This window comes from Arachis hypogaea, chromosome 1 (assembly GCF_003086295.3).
Source record: "Arachis hypogaea cultivar Tifrunner chromosome 1, arahy.Tifrunner.gnm2.J5K5, whole genome shotgun sequence".
NCBI classification, from domain to species: Eukaryota; Viridiplantae; Streptophyta; class Magnoliopsida; order Fabales; family Fabaceae; genus Arachis; species Arachis hypogaea.
The window spans coordinates 102,829,232-102,851,553 of record NC_092036.1 but is presented as its reverse complement, the minus strand read 5'-3'; the positions used below and the strand labels follow the sequence as shown (position 1 = coordinate 102,851,553).

The 22,322-nt window shown below is 35.3% G+C and overlaps 4 protein-coding genes and 1 non-coding gene across 6 annotated transcripts; 3 read left to right on the top strand and 2 right to left on the bottom strand.

Annotated features, from left to right (window-relative positions):
- Positions 1 to 357: 357 nt before the first annotated feature.
- Positions 358 to 3,942, top strand: LOC112705251 (uncharacterized). Its single transcript, XM_025756091.3, has 2 exons — positions 358 to 3,314; positions 3,399 to 3,942. Exons 1-2 carry the CDS (start codon positions 1,191 to 1,193, stop codon positions 3,828 to 3,830), a joined length of 2,556 nt encoding a protein of 851 aa, XP_025611876.1. The 5' UTR covers positions 358 to 1,190; the 3' UTR covers positions 3,831 to 3,942.
- A 172-nt stretch (positions 3,943 to 4,114) lies between these two features.
- Positions 4,115 to 10,847, bottom strand: LOC112705259 (uncharacterized). 2 transcript variants are annotated; one of them, XM_025756103.3, is made up of 15 exons: positions 10,534 to 10,828; positions 10,330 to 10,418; positions 9,185 to 9,266; positions 8,378 to 8,481; positions 8,116 to 8,242; positions 7,927 to 8,021; positions 7,284 to 7,407; positions 7,098 to 7,178; positions 6,758 to 6,856; positions 6,006 to 6,164; positions 5,849 to 5,909; positions 5,680 to 5,750; positions 5,375 to 5,419; positions 4,934 to 5,107; positions 4,115 to 4,835 (listed from the first exon to the last, which is right to left on the bottom strand). In XM_025756103.3, the coding sequence occupies exons 2-15, from the start codon at positions 10,365 to 10,367 to the stop codon at positions 4,278 to 4,280; spliced, it is 1,818 nt and encodes a 605-aa protein (XP_025611888.1). In that variant the 5' UTR covers positions 10,368 to 10,418; positions 10,534 to 10,828; the 3' UTR covers positions 4,115 to 4,277. The 2 variants fall into 2 exon arrangements, with proteins under 2 accessions (XP_025611888.1, XP_025611881.1); XM_025756096.3 differs by having other exon boundaries at positions 10,330 to 10,847.
- A 1,953-nt stretch (positions 10,848 to 12,800) lies between these two features.
- On the top strand, positions 12,801 to 16,309 carry LOC112705234 (glutamine synthetase leaf isozyme, chloroplastic-like). Its single transcript, XM_025756074.3, has 15 exons — positions 12,801 to 12,941; positions 13,093 to 13,349; positions 13,431 to 13,470; positions 13,558 to 13,661; positions 13,754 to 13,802; positions 13,885 to 13,991; positions 14,104 to 14,191; positions 14,303 to 14,431; positions 14,519 to 14,593; positions 14,748 to 14,801; positions 14,872 to 14,909; positions 14,989 to 15,148; positions 15,238 to 15,298; positions 15,475 to 15,609; positions 16,163 to 16,309. Exons 2-15 carry the CDS (start codon positions 13,096 to 13,098, stop codon positions 16,219 to 16,221), a joined length of 1,353 nt encoding a protein of 450 aa, XP_025611859.1. The 5' UTR covers positions 12,801 to 12,941; positions 13,093 to 13,095; the 3' UTR covers positions 16,222 to 16,309.
- On the top strand, positions 16,241 to 17,297 carry LOC112705243 (membrane protein PM19L). Its single transcript, XM_025756084.3, has 4 exons — positions 16,241 to 16,396; positions 16,509 to 16,728; positions 16,814 to 16,859; positions 16,974 to 17,297. Exons 1-4 carry the CDS (start codon positions 16,279 to 16,281, stop codon positions 17,082 to 17,084), a joined length of 495 nt encoding a protein of 164 aa, XP_025611869.1. The 5' UTR covers positions 16,241 to 16,278; the 3' UTR covers positions 17,085 to 17,297.
- A 139-nt stretch (positions 17,298 to 17,436) lies between these two features.
- Positions 17,437 to 17,508, bottom strand: TRNAP-UGG (transfer RNA proline (anticodon UGG)). Its single transcript has one exon. It is a non-coding gene; the product is annotated as a tRNA-Pro (tRNA).
- Between the last annotated feature and the right edge of the window lie 4,814 nt (positions 17,509 to 22,322).

Sequence of the window (22,322 nt, the reverse complement as noted above, 5' to 3'; positions counted from 1 at the left end):
TGGGATTCACAGATAAAGAAGCTATAAATTCTCATGCTGTTTATACTTTGTAAGGGCATGCATTGTTGCACGCACTCGTTCAAAGTAGACAAAAATTGATTTTTCTTTATTAATTGCAATTAATATTGTAAAGTCCTCCTTATCCATTTCTATTTCTTCTGCCCACGCATCAGAGGAACACTTGAGGAAATATTGAACCACCTTGGATCCTCAAGTATTAGTGTATTACTCAAAATCAATCACCAAAAAGTGTATATATATGTGGCGTGCACAGGAACTTCTAAGATACAGTGGTCCCATCCCAATCCCAGAGGACAACCTTATTCTTTGTGTCTAATACATAAACTATGTCAATAAATTGCTAGGCGTGCACATTAGATCGGTTTTCTTGAAAAGAATAGACACAAGTAAGTTCTACAAATGCAAGAAAGAGTAAAATGCTTATTTAGTAGTTACTTTAAGATTGTGGTGCAAAGAAACAGGTATTAGAGTAATGTTTTGCCGGTCAATAATATGATCATAGTAATGGCAATAAGTTATCACTCCTTGTTCAATACAAGGATGTTAGGTGTCATTTTTTTTGTTTCTCATAGTTTCCCCCAACCCGGCAGGTCAAGGACTAATCCGTGGATCGAAGTTCCGTTTAAAGATTTGCCATTAGCCAATAGATTGCTGCATGCACAAGGTGAGATTCAAACCCCCAACACTTGTTTAAGCGGACTAGTGAGCTAACCATTATATCAACACATCTTGTTTATGTTAGGTGTCATTTATTTATGTAAGCTCATATACCAATTTCTTTTATAGTTAAACAAAGTCAATGGTGTATGGATTAGAAGAAACGTAAATAAACAGTCATGTACATATTTCATCTCTTGCCAAATTTCCATTCTTGTTCCATAAAGCTAAACAATTCACATGTCTTGGCAGCAGCATTATCCAAGTTTTGAATGGTTCACAAACATAGTTATATATTTGTTTATATGGGATGGGGATAATAATAAGAACTTAAAAAATAGAGGGTTACTTAGTAGGAACTACACGCAGCTTCATTCAAACAAGAAACTAGTTTCTGCATAGCCTAAAGAGATGGAACAAGTTAATTAACAAATTAGTAGTATTAGTAGGTATGTGTACTGCAAAAGCATAAACCAACTTCTTAGGAAAATTGACGTTACTCTTCTCCCAACATGTCACAGCCACATAAAACGCGTGCCTCTTCCCCTAAACTTTCATTTCTCATTCATTCTTCTATATATAGGAATAACCCAACTTTCAGTTTTAACCTCATCATTACATATTGTCTTCAAAGCTCAAACTTAGTTCATTACATATATACTATTGCCATGGATCATAAGCATTCTATGGAAGGAGATGCAAATGGAAGCATTAATCTAAAAGGTGATGAACTCCAAAATTTAAGCCACACATGCAGCCTAGACATCACAATATTCGAGCCTCTTGGCCACGGCCTTAGTAGCACTACTTCCAACTCTGTCTCCCCAACAAGCAACGCCACCGTTAGAGCACCGGAGAAGAGCCTCACCCTCTTTGCTCTGCAGCTAGCAGTGCTGGAGAAAGCAGCAACAGGTCTGGGAACTCTTGGTTTTATTTGGGCAACTGTTGTCCTCCTCGGCGGTTTTGCAATAACCTTGGACAAAACAGATTTCTGGTTCATTACCATAATACTCTTGGTGGAAGGGACTAGAATCTTCAGCAGGAGTCATGAGCTTGAGTGGCAGCACCATGCTACATGGTCCATCACTGATTCTACAAGCAACAGTTTCAAGAAAGATACAAAAGAGACCAGTGCGAGTAGTGGTACACCAAGAACACAAACTAGGATGTGGATCACTTCAGATGTTCCTCTTCTTCCATATACCAAGTGGTTCTTCATCTCAAGGCATGTCAGTAGGATCCTCTACTGGCTTCAGATTCTCTCTGCAACAGCTTGTGTGGTTCTGTCACTGATAAAGCTCATCAAGCATGATTATGTAGCAATATCGAAGGTACATTCTCAAGAGAGAAACCGGCAATCCGCTCTCACTATCTTCTATGCATTGGCTTTGGCAGAAGCTTTGGTGTTTTTAATGGAGAAAGCTTATTGGGAGTGGCAAGTTGGTTACTGCAAATTGTTGGAAAAGGTTAACATGGAGTGTGAGTTGGGGCAATTTGAATTGCCTTCCATTACAAGATTCTTCTATGATGCATACTCGAGGTGTGTCAATGGTTGCATTTTTGATGGACTGAATATGGACATGGTTAGTTTTTCTATGGATTTATTGGCTTCACATTCACCTGATGAACAGTTAATTGGAGCAAGAATTCTGCGGCAATTTTCGATCAGCCAGCGCTTTTCGGATGATACACTGCAAAAGATTGGGACTGACATATCTATGGTGGGGAGGCTAGTTGAGATGCTGAATTGGACAGATCACAATGAAGAAGAAACTAGGCTCTCAGCCGCAGAGATTTTGTCCAAACTCGCAGGAAAGAAACAGAATTCGGTCCGAATAGCCGGGATACCGGGAGCTATGGAGTCAATTTCATCTCTGCTTCAAACCAATAGGAATCATATTCCCGCGGCAGATGAGATTGGCGAAAAGAAACTCATGTTTGATCATCAGAATTACAGGTTTTGGACATTCAACCATTTAGGACTACTCATACTGAAGAAGCTAGCACGTGATCATGACAACTGTGGAAAGATTGGAAACACAAGAGGCCTTCTCCCAAAGATCATAGATTTCACACACGCCCAAGAATGGTTGCTGAAGAATGAAAATGTTGCTCCATCACAAATCCTAACAGTGAAGAGATCTCTGCAGCTGGTGAAGATGCTAGCCAGCACAATAGGCACCACCGGGAAGCATCTCCGCCTCGAGATTTCAGAGATAGTTTTCACAATCAGCAATATTAGAGATATCTTAAGGCATGGAGAGAAGCATCCCCCGCTTCAGAAACTGAGCATAGAAATTCTAACAAGTTTGGCATTGGAAGAGGAAGCAACTGAGAGGATTGGAGGCACAGGTGGAGTGCTTAAGGAATTGTTTAACATATTTTTCAATGGCAACATTTCAGAAAGACATAAGCATGTAAGGATCATTGCTGGTGAGGCCCTAGCAATGCTGGCACTAGAAAGCAGGAGTAACTGTCATCGAATTTTGAAATTGAAAGTGTTTCAAAGGCTTATTGAAGCATTGGAAGATCCATTACTTCGCGTCAACGCGGCAAGAATCCTAGGAAATTTATGCACATACAGTGATTCAGAGTGCTACAACCAGCTGAAGGGAATAAAAGCTGCAGCTCCAGTAGTAAGTGTTATTCTGCTATTACAGTTCACTTTTGTGTTTCTATCTTTACCAAATTTTGTAACTAAATCTTTCATCACTGAGCAGATACTCAAGGCGATAATGTGGGAAGAAAACAAGATTCAAGAAGTAATGATTGGACTAGCAACAAATGTTTTAAGATACCTGAGTTGTGACGAATTGAGGATCGTTTCGGAGGAAGCCGGAATAACGGAGAGTGAACTCGCAAAGAAGTTGATCAAGATTCTCAAGAGATACGAATGTCCAGAAACAAAGGTGCCAAGAATGAGGAGGTTCGTGATAGAGCTAGCCATTTGGATGATGAAAGATAAATCAGAAAACATAAAGACGTACAAGGATCTGGGAATGGAGGAGGTATTGGAGAGGGTACTGGAAACTACATCAGAGCTTGAAAGCTTCAAAGTATTCTCTGGCACTGTTGGACACAATAGGCACAATCTATCAGTTCAATCACTCGTAGAAACAGCACTGAAACTGCTACAACTGGAACTTAGTTAAAAGATCAAAACACACTACTCTCCAATCATTTTATACATGTAATTAATTGACTTGAATCAAAAGAACAAATAACAAAATGGTAGCTTGGTCTACACGTTACGTAGTCTCTTCACATTAACTGCAGTTGATGAATATGATTATATGAACTAGTTACAACACCCATATACATCTTTTTTGTATACACTTTATAAATAAATATATAAAAATACTAAAAATTGAAGACAATAAGTTCCAGAGCGGAAAAAAGAAAAGAAAAGCAAGAGAAACAGAACAAAATATGAAAATTTCCACCGACAAAGAATATTAGGTGATTTGATAAATGAGAATTCTAAACATGCTAACTTTACACACGGGCAACCTATTTCTTTTTGGTCAAACATGTTACAAACTATGATTTCTTAGTTACAAAACAATGTATAACCAACCATATGTAGGGAAGGTAACATCTTATCGGTTGTTACTATTTCGGAAAAGATCCCATCGACGCATTAGGCCGTCCATCACATGGCCGGCCGCTGGATTCTTAACAACAGTTACTGTGGCTTTGGTGTTATGTGATACATCAGTGTCTGATGAACTTTGTACACTTGTAGAACTATCACTTTGAGAGGAACCACTGGCATTTGCATTGCTGGACTCACTGACTGATGGAATGTCCGGTGCTGGTTGTGGCGGCGTTGGTGCTACCTCTAGTGAAATACCTGATCCTACAGACGCCAAACTTTGAGAATGGTTCGCTGAACTGGGATTCGACTCGGCTTTCATTGATATACAATCTTCAGATGAGGTGAAGACCATTTTAGATTTCGAATCTGTGCTGGGTTTGTCTAGAGAGAGTTCTGTCTCCTTTGATCTAGAAACCTCCTGCGAAGAAAGATGCGAGTCGTCTTTATCTGATGGCTCTGAAGATGCGGTGCCAACATTATTGGCTGCTGGTGCTTGTTCTGTCTCTGGCTTTTTCACTTCCATGTCCTTCAGTGACTGGATCACAGCTTCCATGAACATCTGAATAGTATGGTCAAGTCAATAATGAATAAAAACCAATAATTAATCTCTGCATTTATGTCAATCGGTGTTTAGACAAAGCCGTCGAGTTAACTCACTCTTTCTTCCTCCTCTGCACTAGATGGAAAGCCTGCAAGGTCTTCAAGTGGATATTCCACAAACTGATCATCGTCCAATGCGGCCGGAACTTGGGGACCATAGGAATTACCATTAGATAGTTCAAAGCTTATCATCGATGAGGATGATGGGGAGAGATCACCACCCTTCTCTTCCTGATTTGCAAGAATATCATACAATATGTAAGGTTCTCGATTAATATCTATATTGATGCCCTCTTCACTCTACATATTATCAAGGATAAAGAAGGGCATTCCACATACACATACACATAGATGATTGAGTTACTACAATATTCAACACAATCTATCATTATTAAGAATCGAATCCTGCATTTCAAATGTATCACAGCAATACTTGGCCTATTGTTCGTGTTACAATTCATACAACAGAAGAAAGGATAAGGAAGAAAATAGAGATACCTCATGATCACAATGTTCATCTTTTGAAGCAATATCAGAGGGAACCTGAAAAAAAAATCGTACAAAATATATCACTTAAAAAAAAACACTATAAAAGCCACATAGCACAAACAACCATATTTTCACATGTATAATAATACAAAGGATTTTAGCAAATTACACAAAAAACAATTAATGTTTTCGCTATGCGCCTATCAAAGTTTAACATTCATCACATAGTACTCTGCGGCAAAATAATATTTTGCTCAGCCATTGTGTTGGAATGCTGTTCAGACAATAAACTAAGTCAGCTAATAAATACAAACCTCCATCCTACTCATCGGTCGTCTTGAACGGACTTGCCTAATGGCATCTATCGTACTGCTTGAAGATGGTTCTGCAACTCGCACAAAAACAAAAGTTAAGAGATTTGCTCAAAAAGAAGTTGATTAGTACAGGAGCAATATTTAAGAGAAAATATGTACAGATAAGTACCTTTGTTCATAGAAGATGATTCATTGCTGTAGTCTACTTCATGAAGAGATCTCCAAACATCCTGAATGTAAACACACAATCAATTTTCAAAGACTTGGCAACAGAACACTGCAATTTGATAAAAAATAGTACCGAGGAGATGCATTGCTGATTTTACCTTACCGAAGTAATCATTTACATTGTCATAAAATGATTCCCCAACCTCATCCTCTGGAGGTTGCAAAACATTGTGAAAAAAGATGTTTATGGAATCAAAGTAAAACTGAGGACGTGGTGAATTGTGATCTCCCTCAAATTTAATTATGTTTTTGTCTCCCTGCAGTGCATAGGCACCCATGTTATAGAGATCAAAATGGCAGGGCAAGAAAACAATCCAGTAAGATAAAACTAAGGCAAATGAATTCTATATAAAGATTATTACATGATAGGGAATCCATATCTAGAAGGCATATTTTACAACTCCAAAAGCATCAAGCATGCTCTAAACACTAAAATTGCGTTTGGAAGGGAGACGGAGACTGAGAGACTAAGACTGGAGGACGGAGATTGAGATTGAGACTAAATTAAGTCTTTGTATTGTGTTTGGTATAAAATATACTGGATAGAGTTATGTTTTAGTATTATGTTTAATTTAAGATAAATATGGAAATTGAGAAGTGGATTTGGAATTTGAAAAGTTAAATGAAGGAATTTTTGAGAAGAAATGTTATTAAAGTTTCAGTTTCCGTCCCAAAAAATTTTAGTTCCCTGTGTCTCCACTTTATGGAGGGGTTTTGAATCCTGAGACTGAAATTTTAGTTCTAGTCTTTAACCACCAAATACAATACTGAGTCTCAATCCCTAGTCTAAGTCCCAGTTTCTGAAAACAAATGCTACCTAAAGGCCTAACCCATCTAGTGGCACACTCACCATGTAAGCCTCAAATATTCTATCTGAGTGATGGGGGTTTATAAAGTCATCGTCAATGGCATGCCCCAATAAAGCAGGAACAAAACAAGATTTTGCCACCTGTAATGCAAAACAAATAATGAATGAATAAGATGAAGAACATAAATAATGTGTAAAACCAAAAGAAATATAGTTTTATTAGTTTTCCCCAAATGTCTCCAATAAATTTCCCATCTCAATTCAGAGTAAAACCCAATAAATGTACAAAAAACCACATCACTTTAAAAGAAATTCAGCACAAATCTATCAGTAATAAAAGGATAGATCGTTAAAACATTAGTACTAACAAAGGAGAAATAACCTTAATGGTATTTAGGTCCGTTATGTCAAATTTTGCCTTCTTTTGAATTGCTCTTCGCATGTACTGGATTGCAAACTTTACCTATAACATTAGAAATCAAACAAAATCAGCTTAACAATAGTAAAGCTGTTACAAAATTATGATTCAGCATTAGTTATAAGTATAAAAACAACTATATATACTCACAGTGAACTTTGGAAGACGAACTTTATATGTATCTACAAGTTCCATCATCAAATCAACCAAATCAGAGAATGGACTATCTAAAACCATCCCTGCAATTGACGGATCCTCAGCTCCATACATAAGGCTGAAGAGAGTCACATAATTAATGGCATGATATACCAGTCAAAATGATAAGTTGAACCATTACATGCACTTAACAAGGAGAAAAAATTTATTCACATTGGAACAGAAACATACATAAGTTTTCAATTCAACAAATAAAATTACCTAAAATAATTTCTGCTCATGAATAATATGAAATCCTTAGTGCTACAGAGATACAAAAATCTACTTCTCAAGAATCACAATGATGGAAACACCCTCTTTCACAAGCCATTTCAGCCACCATATAATGGACTGTAATCCCTTCCTTTACGTTTCATATGATCCTTAGTTCCTCACAAATAACCACAAAATCTTGATGGAGGAAGTATTTAACAAATTAATGAGATCTCTTCGATGGAAACTAATTATGACAATGCATTAACTGTGAACCAAACCCAAGTTTTTTTCCCCTACAAACCCATTGTTGCTTAGTAAGCCATTTCTAACCCTCCTTCCAAAGAAAAAGGTCGAAGGTAGAAAGTGAATGATAAAAGCCTACCTAGTTACTGCTCCCATTGAGCGACCCCACAAGCCAATCAAAGACACATTTCCATCCTCTCGCAGATAGTTGACCACAGCCTTCAGATCATCCTTCTGAGAAAAGTCAACAATGATACAGTAACAACACTATGTCAATAATGATACAGGTATATAATATCTTTTAGAAGGAAGTTGGGCAAGCACTTACTTCATTCCACCCCAGAGTGACATGCTCCCCTCCAGAAAGTCCAGACCCTGAGAAATCCAGAGCAAAAACTGTAATATTTGAAGGAAGTAAAATTATAGCAGCTTCACTTGCATCAGCCCTACATCCACTGTCATGAAGATGTCAACCAGTCAGTATGATTATATATAATTAAAAACTAAGCAACATCAATTGGAAAACAATGTTCCATGGGTCATTCTCTAATGTCAAATTGGCCGTGAATTAAAAAAATCCCCAGAGTCACCTGTTTCCATGGCAATATATTACACATGGCAGAGGCTTTCCTTCTGGACTGATTATAGGCACATAATGACTGCATTTAAGAACATCACCTCGACTATTTTTTATCTGCAGAATATCAAATATTACATGACAAGATGACAGGTTGCCAATATGAACAAAACAGACTAAGGTTTAATTGTTTTTTTTTTTTTTTGGGGGGGGGGGGGAGTGGAGTAAAATCAACAAGAGAAGTTCTCAGTTGAACTGGAATAAAAAAGTAGAAAGGGTAAGAAAATTAACTAGGAGTATTGTACACAAAATGGATCACCAGTCATTTTAAAGATAAATCCAACAAAAAAAAAATCTTCTATTGGAATTTAAATGTGAGCATTTGTGTCATCCTACTATAACTTAATTTTTTAAAACTTAATAACTACGTAATTGTTTCATGCTGACATTCTAGGTAAGGAACGCTGTGTGGCATCCAAATATAATTTCAAGAGATGAAAAAGCAAGTTACAAAACTGTATATCTTTTAGCATAAAGCCATAACTCCACAATAACTATCATGTTCAAGCATATATCTACAAGTTCTAATGTCTTACAAGTTATAATATCCAATCTACGCTGAAATTTATTAGCTCTGGACTAAGTTTATAGGTTCATGATCCTCATTTAAGCCAAAATTGGCTGCCTAATAATTCAGTCTTTTGCCACGACTTTTTATGTTCATGGGAAATTACACAGAAGAAGAAACAGATTTACATTCTCACATAGCTAACATTAAAAAGCTTTACTGAAATTATGAAATCTACTTTTTCATGTTTACCTCTACATCCTTCCGTTGATACCATTTCCCTCTCAGCATGAACTCTTGATCCAATAAGTCGCTCTTAGGATCATATTCAGCTCTGCACCACGTCAATGAAAATGAAAATAGAGCAAATTAGCAAGGGAAGCACCCAAGTAATACAAGTCAATACAGCTTTCTGAAAATTATACAGAAGACAAGTGCATAATATGCATAATTCGGTCACAAGGCCAACATCTCAAGAGGATATGTCTTAGCATTATGGCCTGGAAAAGCCTTTTCTTTAACCCAATGTCTCCATTTATACCAATATAATACTCACCCACTTAGAGATAAAACCACAAATACCTAAAGACTAGAGTTATCAAAGTTTAGGATCTTCTTGTTACAGATTATTCCATTATCCATTATATAAAACTATAGATCTCACTTTCATAAAATTGAAAGCAATAAGAAATTGAATACTGGGTAAAAACAAATCAGATGGTGACTAAATTTCAGATATTCATTCACAAAAGGAAGAAACGGCATGCCTCATAAGATTGTCTAAATGGGAGCAGGACTTATAAAATTGCATGATCTAGTTATCCACAACACAGAAGAATAGATCACTAGCACAAAATAATAGTGTGTAAGAGATTCTTTCTTATTATTGTTATTTATATATTTTAAAAGGAAAGTGAAAAACTAATACCTGAAAAATCAGGAAACTAAGAAGTAAGAAGTTCCCCAAGGCAGCTTAAAAATAGATCTCAAATTCCCAAAAGAAAAGAGACAGTAAACAAAAGTAAATATGATGTGATAGCATAGCACCCACAAACAATATGATTTCTATGAAGATGCAGAGGAAATCAGGTTTTGAATCTACTAAAATCTGCTCTGGTTCCTCCCTATTGAAAAAAGAAGAGCCTAAAGGATTCACAATTCAACTAAAGATTAAATTAGACCTAGCTGAACTGGGGATTTGGAAAGACTAAACAAAAAAAAAATCAAAACTTCAAATTGAATTCCGTCTTATTCCAGCAGAACAATACGAAGCATAAGCATAAAGCATACATACGTTGGTGTCCGAATCTGGGGAATTTAGAAGAAAGAGAATATTTTGATTGAAAGGGGTGTCCAAAAAGAGAGATGGTGAGAGAAGCAAATAGAAAATTTGATACCTTGGTGGCCGGATGATGAAGTTGACAAGCTGCTCCATGGATTAGAATTGGATCAAGATGATATCTTTAAGTCCTATAAGCAAATTTGCCTTCAACACATATCGATAGGAAAATTAGAAAAATAAATGGAAGTTAAAATCGAAGTGGGTAACGGGAGAGAGCGTGAGAGAAGTGGAACAAGGAGACGGTGAAGGTGGTATGAACCTTTTTTCAGACAAATAAGTAAAAGAAAGAGAGAAAAAAACAGAGAGAGAAAGAGCGTCTTTTTGTTTTCGTGGGTCTCTCTTGTGTGTTGTGTTTTGTTGTTGAACTTTCTTCAAAATCTTGCTTGCACGTCGTTAATATTTTCTAATCTTTTTCTAACACATGTATCTTTTCAAGTTTCCCAATAATTAAATGAAATTATTAACGCAAGGACAAATTATGTTATTTTATACATTTTTTTAACTCAAATAGTTATATATTTTAAGGAAAAAATGATTGTTAAACTAATGATTGTATTAATTGTTTCTAAACACGGGGAATAAAAGGAACAGGAAAGGGAAAATGATAATTGATAACGCCAATGGGTTGGTGCCAACGAGGGGTGGTTCGTCGTGACCCGGTTGGTGGTCAGTGTCTGAGTCTGAGGTGGCTCTTGCAACGTGCAAGTGGACAATGGTGGTGGTGGCGCTTGTGTTTGCGACGGAGTGGACCGCCCTCACACGTCCCCATCTTCACTTTTAGATGAGTACAGAAAGATTATGTTATTTTAATTATAATTTATTAATTAAATTCTACTATATTTTAAAAAATTTAAAATAAGAAATAAATAATTATTTATATAAAGTATAGTAAAATGAAATTTAAAATTTATTTAGTTAAATTTGTAATTATTTATATATAAAATAAGTAACTAGAATTTAGAGTTAAATATTTTGGCCAGAGACCTTTGTTATTACTAAAGTTGATGTGACGATGGTGTGTTATTCAGTGATACCTACCATTCAAGAATCCTATTCCTGAGAAACGAACCACACAAGCTACTTGCATTTTTGGGTTTGAGATCAACGAGACAAAATTGATTATACTAGGTAATAGCAGCATCCTCGCACTGTTGCATAACATTGCTCTCTAGAAAGTAAAATCATTTTGATGGTAATTAATTACGAATGTCCCACATGCATGACCAATTTATAGTAAATAGGAATAGAACATAATAAACATTCGAGGGCATAATAATAAAAGCACCATACGGACCACAGGTTTGTCAGTCCGACCAGTAATTGTCATGTCTTGGGTGCAGCTCCTCCCAGCTTTTTCAGCTCATATTTGAAAACTAATAATTACAAAAAGTATCCCTTGACCCTTGTTGAGTTTTGCAATATTAGAAAAGCACCCCTATTTTGTATTCCTTTTCGTTTCTGACCCCACATTGTTAGTGTATCTTCCCACCTCTACCCCTTATTTTCCTTTCCTACACAGGGTTGGCAAAATTGTTGATTGAATTTTGGTCGGATACTAATAATACCCTATAATAATTGTTTGGATATGAGACATGTATGAATAGTAACGGTTTCATCATGTACTTGCAAATGTATTTAGGTTTAACTATTATCTTATTCTTTATAATTTTATCAAATTTTTAATTAAATTTTATATTCTTTTAATTAAACTTTTATATTATATCAAATTGTAATTAAATCTTTATCGTTATAAAAATATAAAAATTAACAAAATATTCTATTAAACTATACAGAATATTTAATTAAGTGTTAGGTATATTTATTTTATTTAATGAAATATTTTGTTAATTCTAGCATTTTTGTCACGACAGAAATTTAACTACAAAATCTGATATGACATAGAGACTTAATCGAAAAGAAAAAAAAATATAAAGACCTAATTAAAAATTTAGTAAAATTATAGAGATCAACAGAACAATTAAACCAATATATTCATATCGAATATATACAATTAAATATTTAAGATTAATTTAGAAAACTTACATACTTTTTTAATATTTTATATTTTATTTTTATAAATCATAAGTTATATTCCAAAAAAATATCATAAAAAATAAAAAATTATATATATATATATATTAAAATCAGTTATTAATAAAAAATATATTAAAATATAAACATATATTAAAAATAAATTAAACAACATATATATTTATACATAAATACATTAGTAACTAATTTTAATATATAAATAATATTTTTAATAAATAAAATATATATAAAATAAAAAATAATTAATATTCGAGACATATGTAGTTGTTAAAAATACCAGCCCTATTGTCATCCCTATCCCAAAATACAAGATACAAAAATTCAAAAAACAATACATGCATGTTGAGAATCCAAAATAAATTTGAAGTTGAGGCTTGTTTTACACGAGGCTTCCATGCAGTCACACTCTTAAAGTTCCTCCTGGCTCATGTCTGTGACACTGACACACGCCACCCAAAACAGGGTGCCATTCTAAACCAAAACAATTCAAGTTCTTTGGTTTCGAATATATATCCATTTTCACACACATTTCTTGATGAGTTTCTTCTTGGATGCTGGCATAAGAAATCTAGCAAGTACATGTAGTACAGTTTCCTCTTCTTGCTTGACACACTGGTAAGGATTAAGGAACATGCATGCATGTTGGGTCCGAATTGCATGCATGCCCATCTATCCATGGCTTTTATTTTTTTTTTTTTAATAATTATTTACATGAATCTCAACTCTCTTATAACCTTATTTTATCTTTCTACTTATTGCAAAACAGAACATGGCACAGATTTTGGTACCCTCTACACAATGGAAGATGAAAATAGCAGAAATCTACTCTACCTATACAACCCCCACTACCTCAAAAATGAGTTCTTTATTGTTGAGACAAAACAAGAAAGGTGCACCCACCAGCTCTAATAAGTTTCAGGTGCTGGCGATCAAATCGGAAAACAGTACCATCAACCGGCTTGAGAATCTACTTAACTTGGACATCACTCCTTACACCAATAAAATAATTGCTGAGTACATTTGGTATGAAGTATGAACTATTTCACTTCTCCAGGTTTTTGTTTCTATACTGAGTAATCCAAACCTCTATGTTATATAAAACAGGATTGGAGGGACAGGAATTGATATGAGGAGTAAATCAAGGGTATGTGATTCACAACCATTAATTGGCATTTGATTTATGCAGTCCATTGTTGTTCATGAGCAATCCAATTTTTCTTTATCTTCTCAGACAATTCCTAGTCCTGTTGAACATCCCTCTGAGATCCCTAAGTGGAACTATGATGGATCTAGCACTGGACAAACAACAGGTGTAGATAGTGAAGTATACCTGTAGTAAGAATTCAAACTAGTATTTCCATTACTTTTGCTATATACTATTGGAGTTACAGGCTTACAGGTTAATTTTAGTTTCTTAATTTGTTTAGTCCTCAAGCAATTTTCAAAGATCCTTTCCGGGGTGGTGATAATATCTTGGTAAGATCTCTTATGGACTTATATATATCTAAGAAATCTGATGGAAATGGCATGTTGATTGAATTTGATATGGTTTGTGAAGGTTATCTGTGATTCATACACACAAGAAGGTGAACCTATCCCTACAAACAAGCGACATGGAGCTGCAGAGATCTTTAGTCATCCCAAGGTTGTAGCTGAAGTTCCATGGTATCTTTTATAAGCCCTTCTCCATGTCTTTTGTAAAATGCAGACTCACAAATATAACTATAACAATCTGATGCTATAAAACATGCTGACATTCTACACTGACTGTTCTAAGGTTCGGAATAGAGCAAGAGTACACCTTACTTCAGAAGAATGTAAAATGGCCTTTAGGTTGGCCACTAGGAGGCTATCCTGGTCCACAGGTAATATCAATGCTGGTATTTTCTGTTCAGATATCATTCACAATTCACATGAATTTGTGAGGTTCATGATGAGTAACTAGCTAAATACTTAAATATGCCTTCATATGTTAGGGCCCTTATTATTGTGGTACTGGGGCAGATAAGTCGTTTGGGCGCGACATAGCAGATGCTCATTACAAGGCTTGCTTGTATGCTGGAATTAATATCAGTGGCACCAATGGAGAGGTTATGCCTGGGCAGGTTCTGATCTCAACATTAGGATTCTGTTTAGAGGTTATAAATACAAGAACTCGGTTTTTCACATTATCCTTTCCATGAACATTGCAGTGGGAGTATCAAGTTGGCCCTTGTGTAGGTATTGAAGCTGCTGATCATATTTGGTGCTCAAGGTACATCCTTGAGGTAATTGTAATTTATTATATCTGGCTTCTAAAATAATCAGTTATAGATATGCTAAGACAACTTAATTCTTTACATTACAGATTTCTGGTTCTGTTTCATGTCTTATGGACTTTGGATTCTGTGTATGATTTATTGTTCTTCTGTATTATGACAGAGAATCACTGAACAAGCTGGGGTTGTTCTCTCATTTGATCCAAAACCAATAGAGGTATCATTTCAACTACAATAACTATGCCATCTTTATAGATATGCTGAGGAATTTTATTTTTCCCCTGTAGGGTGACTGGAATGGTGCAGGATGCCACACCAATTTCAGGTTTTTGGACTTGCTTTTATCATTAATCATCATAGCTATCCTGAATAAGTAAGTTGATGAACTATCTTTTGCATTATAGTACCAAGAGCATGAGAGAAGATGATGGTTATGAGGTAATAAAGAAGGCGATCATCAACCTATCGCTTCGTCACAAGGAACACATTAGTGCATATGGAGAAGGAAATGAGAGAAGGTTGACAGGAAAGCATGAAACAACCAACATTGATACTTTTTCTTGGGTATGTAACTATGCATCAAAATCATGAATGCCTATTCTGATTGAAGATTGAAACTTTGATGAACTGTACTAAAAAGATTGAACTTGCAGGGGGTGGCTAACCGTGGTTGTTCAATCCGTGTTGGAAGAGACACAGAGAAGAATGGGAAAGGTAGGATTAGTGCATTACAAACAATACTTTTTGTTTGCAGGTGTTTGATTAGTCTAACTGAATGATGAATAGTGGAAACGTTTTGGATCCTTAATCTTATTCCAAAGATTTTTCAAAACAAGCAATGTAATAGCAAGGTCATATATTTACCATTTACATTTTCTTGGTCATCATAGGTTACATGGAGGACCGGCGCCCGGCTTCAAACATGGATCCATATGTTGTGACAGCATTACTGGCAGAAACTTCCATATTATGGGAACCTACTCTTGAGGCTGAAGCTCTTGCGGCTCAGAACACGAGCCTTAAAGGTCTAAAATAAATCTTTGTTTCGTGATGCCATCGCCTTTTCGCATCGACCCAAAATTGTCTAGGAATAAATCAAGCATGAAGCTGGAGTATCAAAACCTTATTAGTCCTGTTTGTATCAAAACCTTCTACTAATTATAAACTAGCCTCATGTTTGTACTATCTTAAAAATCTTATGAATGATAATGTAAAAGATGTTTTACACTTTTAAAGGATGGCTTAACAAATAAGCTTATGAATCTATAACTATTGTGCACGTGCTAACATCTATAGTGCATGTTATATGTAACTTTAGAAAATTCTGGCAAGAAAAGGTTCAATTTTGCGGCATTTGCTTTGTGCTGTCACTAAGCACAAACCAATATGATGAAATGATGATTTGTATAGACATGGTTTCTTTTCCCTTCTATGCTGCAAAATTAGTTATGCTCATTGGGATATTAAGTTAACATATATGGAAAAGTTCCTTTCCTCTTAGGGAGGAAAACCATATATTGATCAAAGAATACGAGCCATTTCTTTGCATTGAAGAAACTTCTTTTTAATTGGTGACAGCAAAGAAGAACCATGCAACTGGACTACCTCCTTGTATATATGTTGACCTCCCAAGCTAGACAAGAACATAGCAATTACAGAGTTTGATTTTCAGTTTTTGAGCTTCGAGGCGCGCCATGGCTTCCAAATCAGCAGCTCTCCTCCTCTCGGTACTGAATCTTGTTCTGTACTTCATTGTGCTTGTGATTGCTTCATGGGCAGTGAATCATGCGATTCAAAGAACACGTGAAACAGGTAAATTTTGTTTACTTTATGAGATGATGAAAGCAAAAAAAAAAAAAAAAAAAAAAAAAAAAAAAAAACTAGAGACAAACTCATGTGGTTTTGATCTTGCTTTAATTTGCAGCATCTGTTCTGTCCACTCCGGCACACCTGTTTCCGGTATACTTCCCAATGGGAAACATGGCGACTGGTTTCTTCATAATCTTCGCTCTCATTGCCGGCGTTGTGGGGTTCACAACCTCACTCACTGGATTGCACAACATTTCCAAATGGAATGCTTCAAACTTGTATGCAGCAGCCATGTCCTCAATGACAACATGGGCACTTACTTTACTAGCCATGGGGTTGGTCACCCTTCTCTGCTTTCATATTCCTAATTGAGTTGTTCATAAACATTGCTGACTAAATGCTTCTTTTCTTTTCTTGCAGATTTGCATGCAAAGAGATTCAACTTGGATGGACAGACTCAAACCTGGTAACCTTTATTTCTGGATTCTGATATAATAATTTCAATCATTGGGAAAAAGTGTCAAACATTTAGGTGCCCATAAAGTTAATAATCACTTTTTTTCTTCTTTTTGTTTCCCAGCGTACCTTGGAAATAATCACCATAATTGTAAGTGGAACCCAACTGCTAAACACGGGTGTTATCCATGTTGGAGTCTCAGAAATCATTTCATATAGAGATGGAAGAGTATGAGTTTCAGATTCACTGGTGGCCTGGTGCCATATATGAATTCTTTATGTCATATATGAATGCGTGATTCTCTTTGTACTTTTATCTGAAGTTGTTTTGTTTTGTTTATTTCAATATCTTAATGTTAATACTCATATTGTTTTTTTTATTTATTTCACCAAGCATATGTAAATGCATCATTTGTATTAATTATTAAAAGTACGAGGTTTTTGTGAATTCGCTTGTTTTACTTGTCATGTAAAATTGTAATTATGTAAAATTCGAAAAAGCAAAAGCATTCGTAGTGGAAAAGCATAAGGATGCTCTTTTCAATTTGGTTACAAGTAATTAAAAGTGTGACAATAAAATAGAAATTGGGGCATTCCGAGAATCGAACTCGGGACCTCTCGCACCCAAAGCGAGAATCATACCACTAGACCAAATGCCCGCTCATTTTAATATATGGACAAAGCTTAAGAAATATCGAATAAGTTGCTGAATATATTTCGCAAACTAATTGTTGTTGTCACTATCATCAGTTAGCAAGGAAAGTAGAGATTCTGTATACACCGCTGCATAAGTGAACCCTTCTTCACTTTTGCTTGCATGATATGAACGATGCTCTGTCTTGTGTTCTTTCACATTGCATTTCACCAATCCAGCACTACCACAGAGATTCTCCATGCACCCATAATTCAGAGAAGTTGAAGTCAGTTTCAAAATCAATTAGCACAGGCACCTCCGAGATGGTCCTTTCCGCTAGATCAAAGGCAACAATCACATTCATGTTCACGTCATGGCGAAAGGCCGACCAATGAATAGCCCCGTTGAAGACCGTTCCCATTCTCGCGTCATCAGAACAATTCATATAAAGAAAGTGAGTATATATGAGTACCCTCAAGATTGTTCCATGAATTCGCTCTAAGAGATAAAAGCTCAACATGTGTTGCCACGTCATCTGTATTTACATCACAAGATTCTAGAACCACCAAGTAATCATCAATTGATGAGTCATAACCAAAACCATAGAGATATGGCCAAACATCCCCATTTATGTTTGAAGCAATAAGTGACAGAGGTAGCTTCTTGTGAACACCTGTGGTTGGATTCCACAGGTAGATATCTGAAACAAGATCCGAAAGTAGAAGAAACCCTCTACACGAATTGATAATTGGAATTTGAGGATATGATAAGGGAAGTGGAAAAGTAAACGTTATTGTTGTTGTTGACGCAGAGTGATCATGAAGCAATGCATCTAAGTCTATGGATAGAGCTTCATTAGAAGAAGATTATAGAAAAATAATTCTGTTGGTGCATTCGGCTGCTAACTCAAAATGTGATATAGCAAACTGGGTGGGTGTGGTGATGGATCGGATTGTATTCGCAAATTCGCGGTAAATATTTGCATCTGATCCGAAAATTACAGATCTTATCCGATCCACAGTTTAATCGGATTGGATAGAATCCGATCCTTGGATTTGCAGAATAATATATATATATATATATATATATATATATATATATATATATATATATATATATATATATATATATATATATATATATTGTGACTGAAATAAACTAAAAAAAACAAAACAAAACAAACAAACAAAGAAACTGCTTAAATAGAGGGATAGTCTCATTTAAGACTACTCTTAAACTCCTCACAAGATGAAGGAAGCTCCACATGTGAAAGTTGTAACTTTATCGTCATCTTTGCCATAATATCTGTCACCGTATTTGCATCTCTCATAATTAAACGAAAGTCAACACGCCAATTCCAATGCATGATATCTCTTATTTTAAGTACCAATGAATCAATAAACCCAAAACCATCTTGAGTAACAAGATTAAATGCTTCTACACAATCTGTCTCACAAATAACATCTCGTTGACCCACATCCTAAGCTAAGAGATATCCTCTCCAAATAGCAAATAATTTTCCTTGAAGAATACTATTACTCTCAATCATTCCCAAACACCCTCTTTACCAACTCCCATTACAATCTCTAATAACACAAGCAAAACCAACACTATCACCCGAATCAAAATAACTAGCATCACAATTAATCTTAAAAGTACCAACGGATAGGGAATTCCAAAAACCATTTAGAGTAGAGGAAGGGACATACGTTGTAATTCAAAAATATTCCTAAACTCCTTTTCCAAAGTTAATGCTAGACAAATTACTTTTTTCGGAGGCCAAGTTTCATGAAGATTAAAGATGCCATTATTCCTTACTCGCCATATCCACCAAAGTCTCGAAAAGAACTTGAGCGGATGCTCTCTGCTATGATACAAGAACCAGTTCTTCAAATCCAAAGGATGACAAGAAATATCCAACCTATGCCAGACAAGCTAAACTTTTGGACAATTCCGAATACAATGTAAAATCGATTCCTGGCTAGAGAGATATCTTGGACACCTATCCGATGACGACATCCCTCTTCCAAAGCGAAAACTTGCAGTAGGAAGAGCCTCCTTAAGACACAACCAAGCCAAAAACTTGTGCTTTTCCGGAACAAGCTGACGCCAAAGCCAAAGCCAATTCTCCCACTCCTCCCAACCAAACAGCTGCTTACACAACCACAAGTAACCATTGCGTGAGTCATAGACTTTGGCAACAGACCCACACCAATACCAACCCACTTCTGGACCTACTTGTTCATCTGGATTGAGAATATTACCTTTTAGATTTTGAGATAAAGGAGAATAAAGAGTATCCAAATGCCACCTACCAACCGACCAAATATCCTGTATCCAGAGATTCGAATCAGAAATGTGAATATAATCCATCTTATTAGATAATCGTCCTTCTCTCCTCCAGCTAGAAAACCAAAAATTCTAGTTCAAATCTCCAATACACCAAGCAAACCTATCCTTCAACACTTTCCAAGCCTTGCAAAGACTCCTCCAAAAGGAAGAGTCCTTGTTTTTAGGATAACTAAAACAGTCATATAGAGATGATCGGTATTTGCCATCCAACAATTGGACCCATAACTTGTTTGGCTGCTTGAAAAAAGTCCAAACAAACTTCCCAAAAAGAGTAATATTTACACAATAAGGATCTCTAATCTCCAGACCTCTATATTTTTTTGGAGTAACCATTACCTTCCAACTAACAAGATTCAATCCTCTTCCATCAACTTGTCCTTTCCAAAGAAAATTCCTCATCATAGACTCTAATTTTCTAATAATTTCTTTGGAAAAAATAGAGGCCTGCATCTGGTATGTGAGAATAGCAACTGCAACAGAATTAACCAAGCAAAATCTACCAGCCCAATTGAGTAAACTCTCTTTCCAGCTTGCTAGCCTACTCCGAATCTTATTCAAGACACCATTGAAAGTTGAACGGGTCACCCTAGAATGGCTAAGGGTAACTCCAAGATACTTGCCCAAGTTCTGGACAAATCTGATAGAGGATACCCCAGTGAAAACTTCTTTCTTTGTTGCAGAGACATTCTTGGAGCGAAGTGCTTTAGACTTCTCCACATTAATCCTCATCCCAAATGCTTTGCAAAAAGTCTCTGAAACTAACATCACATTTTGCACTTGTCTCTTTGTAATTTTACAGAATATAAGCAAGTCATCCGCAAATATTAAGTGGGATATTCTTGGTCCTCCTCTAGAAATAGCAACGGGCTCCCACAAGACCAAATCAACCTGATGAGCAATAAAGCATGCCAATCGCTCCATACACAACACAAAAAAGTAGGGTGACATAGGGTCTCCTTGTCTAAGACCTCGACTAGGAGTAAAGTCATTCAGATGATTCTCATTCCAAAGAATAGACAAGGAGGAAGTAGTGACACAATTCATAATCAAATTAATTGTAGGAATAGGAAAACCAAATTTCTTAAGGGTATGAGCTAAAAACCTCCAGTCAACTCTGTCATAAGCTTTCTCCAGATCAATCTTAAAGGCCAATGTACTTTTCTTTGATTTAGTCTTCTTTAGTATATATTGTTGGGAATAAGTAGTATGACCACAATCCAATCAATCATGTGTCAAATAATTTGTTATTGTTATTATATTAAAATGTTAATATAATAAGGTCCTTGATTAAATTTAGAGATTTATCATTGTGATAGTGATCATGATATTGACAGATAAATCTTTTATAATTTAATCTAAATTGTTCTTGGTTATAGGATTATTAAAAAGGACATTAATAATCCGGAAAGATCAATATATATATATATATATATATATATATATATATATATATATATATATATATATATATATAATGGTCTTCATTGGATGAAGATTAATAGATCTCATTTATTAAATTATATATATAGATGGTACATATAGGGATATGACCATTGAACTTGCTCACTCTAAAAATTTCTAATGGTTATAATTACCGCATATTTGTCAATAGGATATTCTCAAGATGAAAATAGTAATAGAATTTCCTTTGACCTGCGACTATCATAGTAATTAACAACGTATTTATTATACTTTGATTCCGGACACCTAATATCCTAGGGTGCTAGTTGAATGGATATTGGGTATGATTTAAATACTTGTAGAATTAATGATCAGTCAATAAGGAATCCATCAACTCTCGGTAAAGAGTTTGAGCTCTATGATTATAATGAATGAGATGAATAAAACCTTGGCCAAGGGGATTGAATGAATGAAGAAATGAGTTTCTTAGGTCATTCACACTTCATTATGATAATGGTAACAAGTTAGAGTTTGACAATTAAACCATACTCTAAGGGTTAACCAAGAGCTGGAAAGATGGAAGGAATTATACTTTGTTCTTCTGAGGTTCTTAGTAAAAATATATTACTTCATACTATCGGGTCGTTGAGGAGTGTTGCTAGACGCCAACCTTGATTAGTAAATTTAGTACGACTAATTTACTACCCGCTTAGTATTGAACCTATGGGGTCACACACTAACGAGTGTTCTAACCTTTGTTATAGAATTATTTAATTATTATTTTGATTTGATCAAATAAATAATTATATTAATTCAAATGGAATATTATTATATTCTTTGCTAGCACCAAGAATATAATAATAGTATGATAATTGAGAATATTAAATGAGATTTGAGAATAATTAGTTATTCTATTTCTGAATTTGGATGAGATCCTAACTGATTCTGTTTTTAAATTGAGTTATGATATGATTCATAAAATTTGAATGATTCAGATTTGGAATTTTAAGATATAATTTAAATTTGAATTGAGAATCAAATTTAAAATCAGTAACAAATCTTATACTATATATATGTACGTCAAGA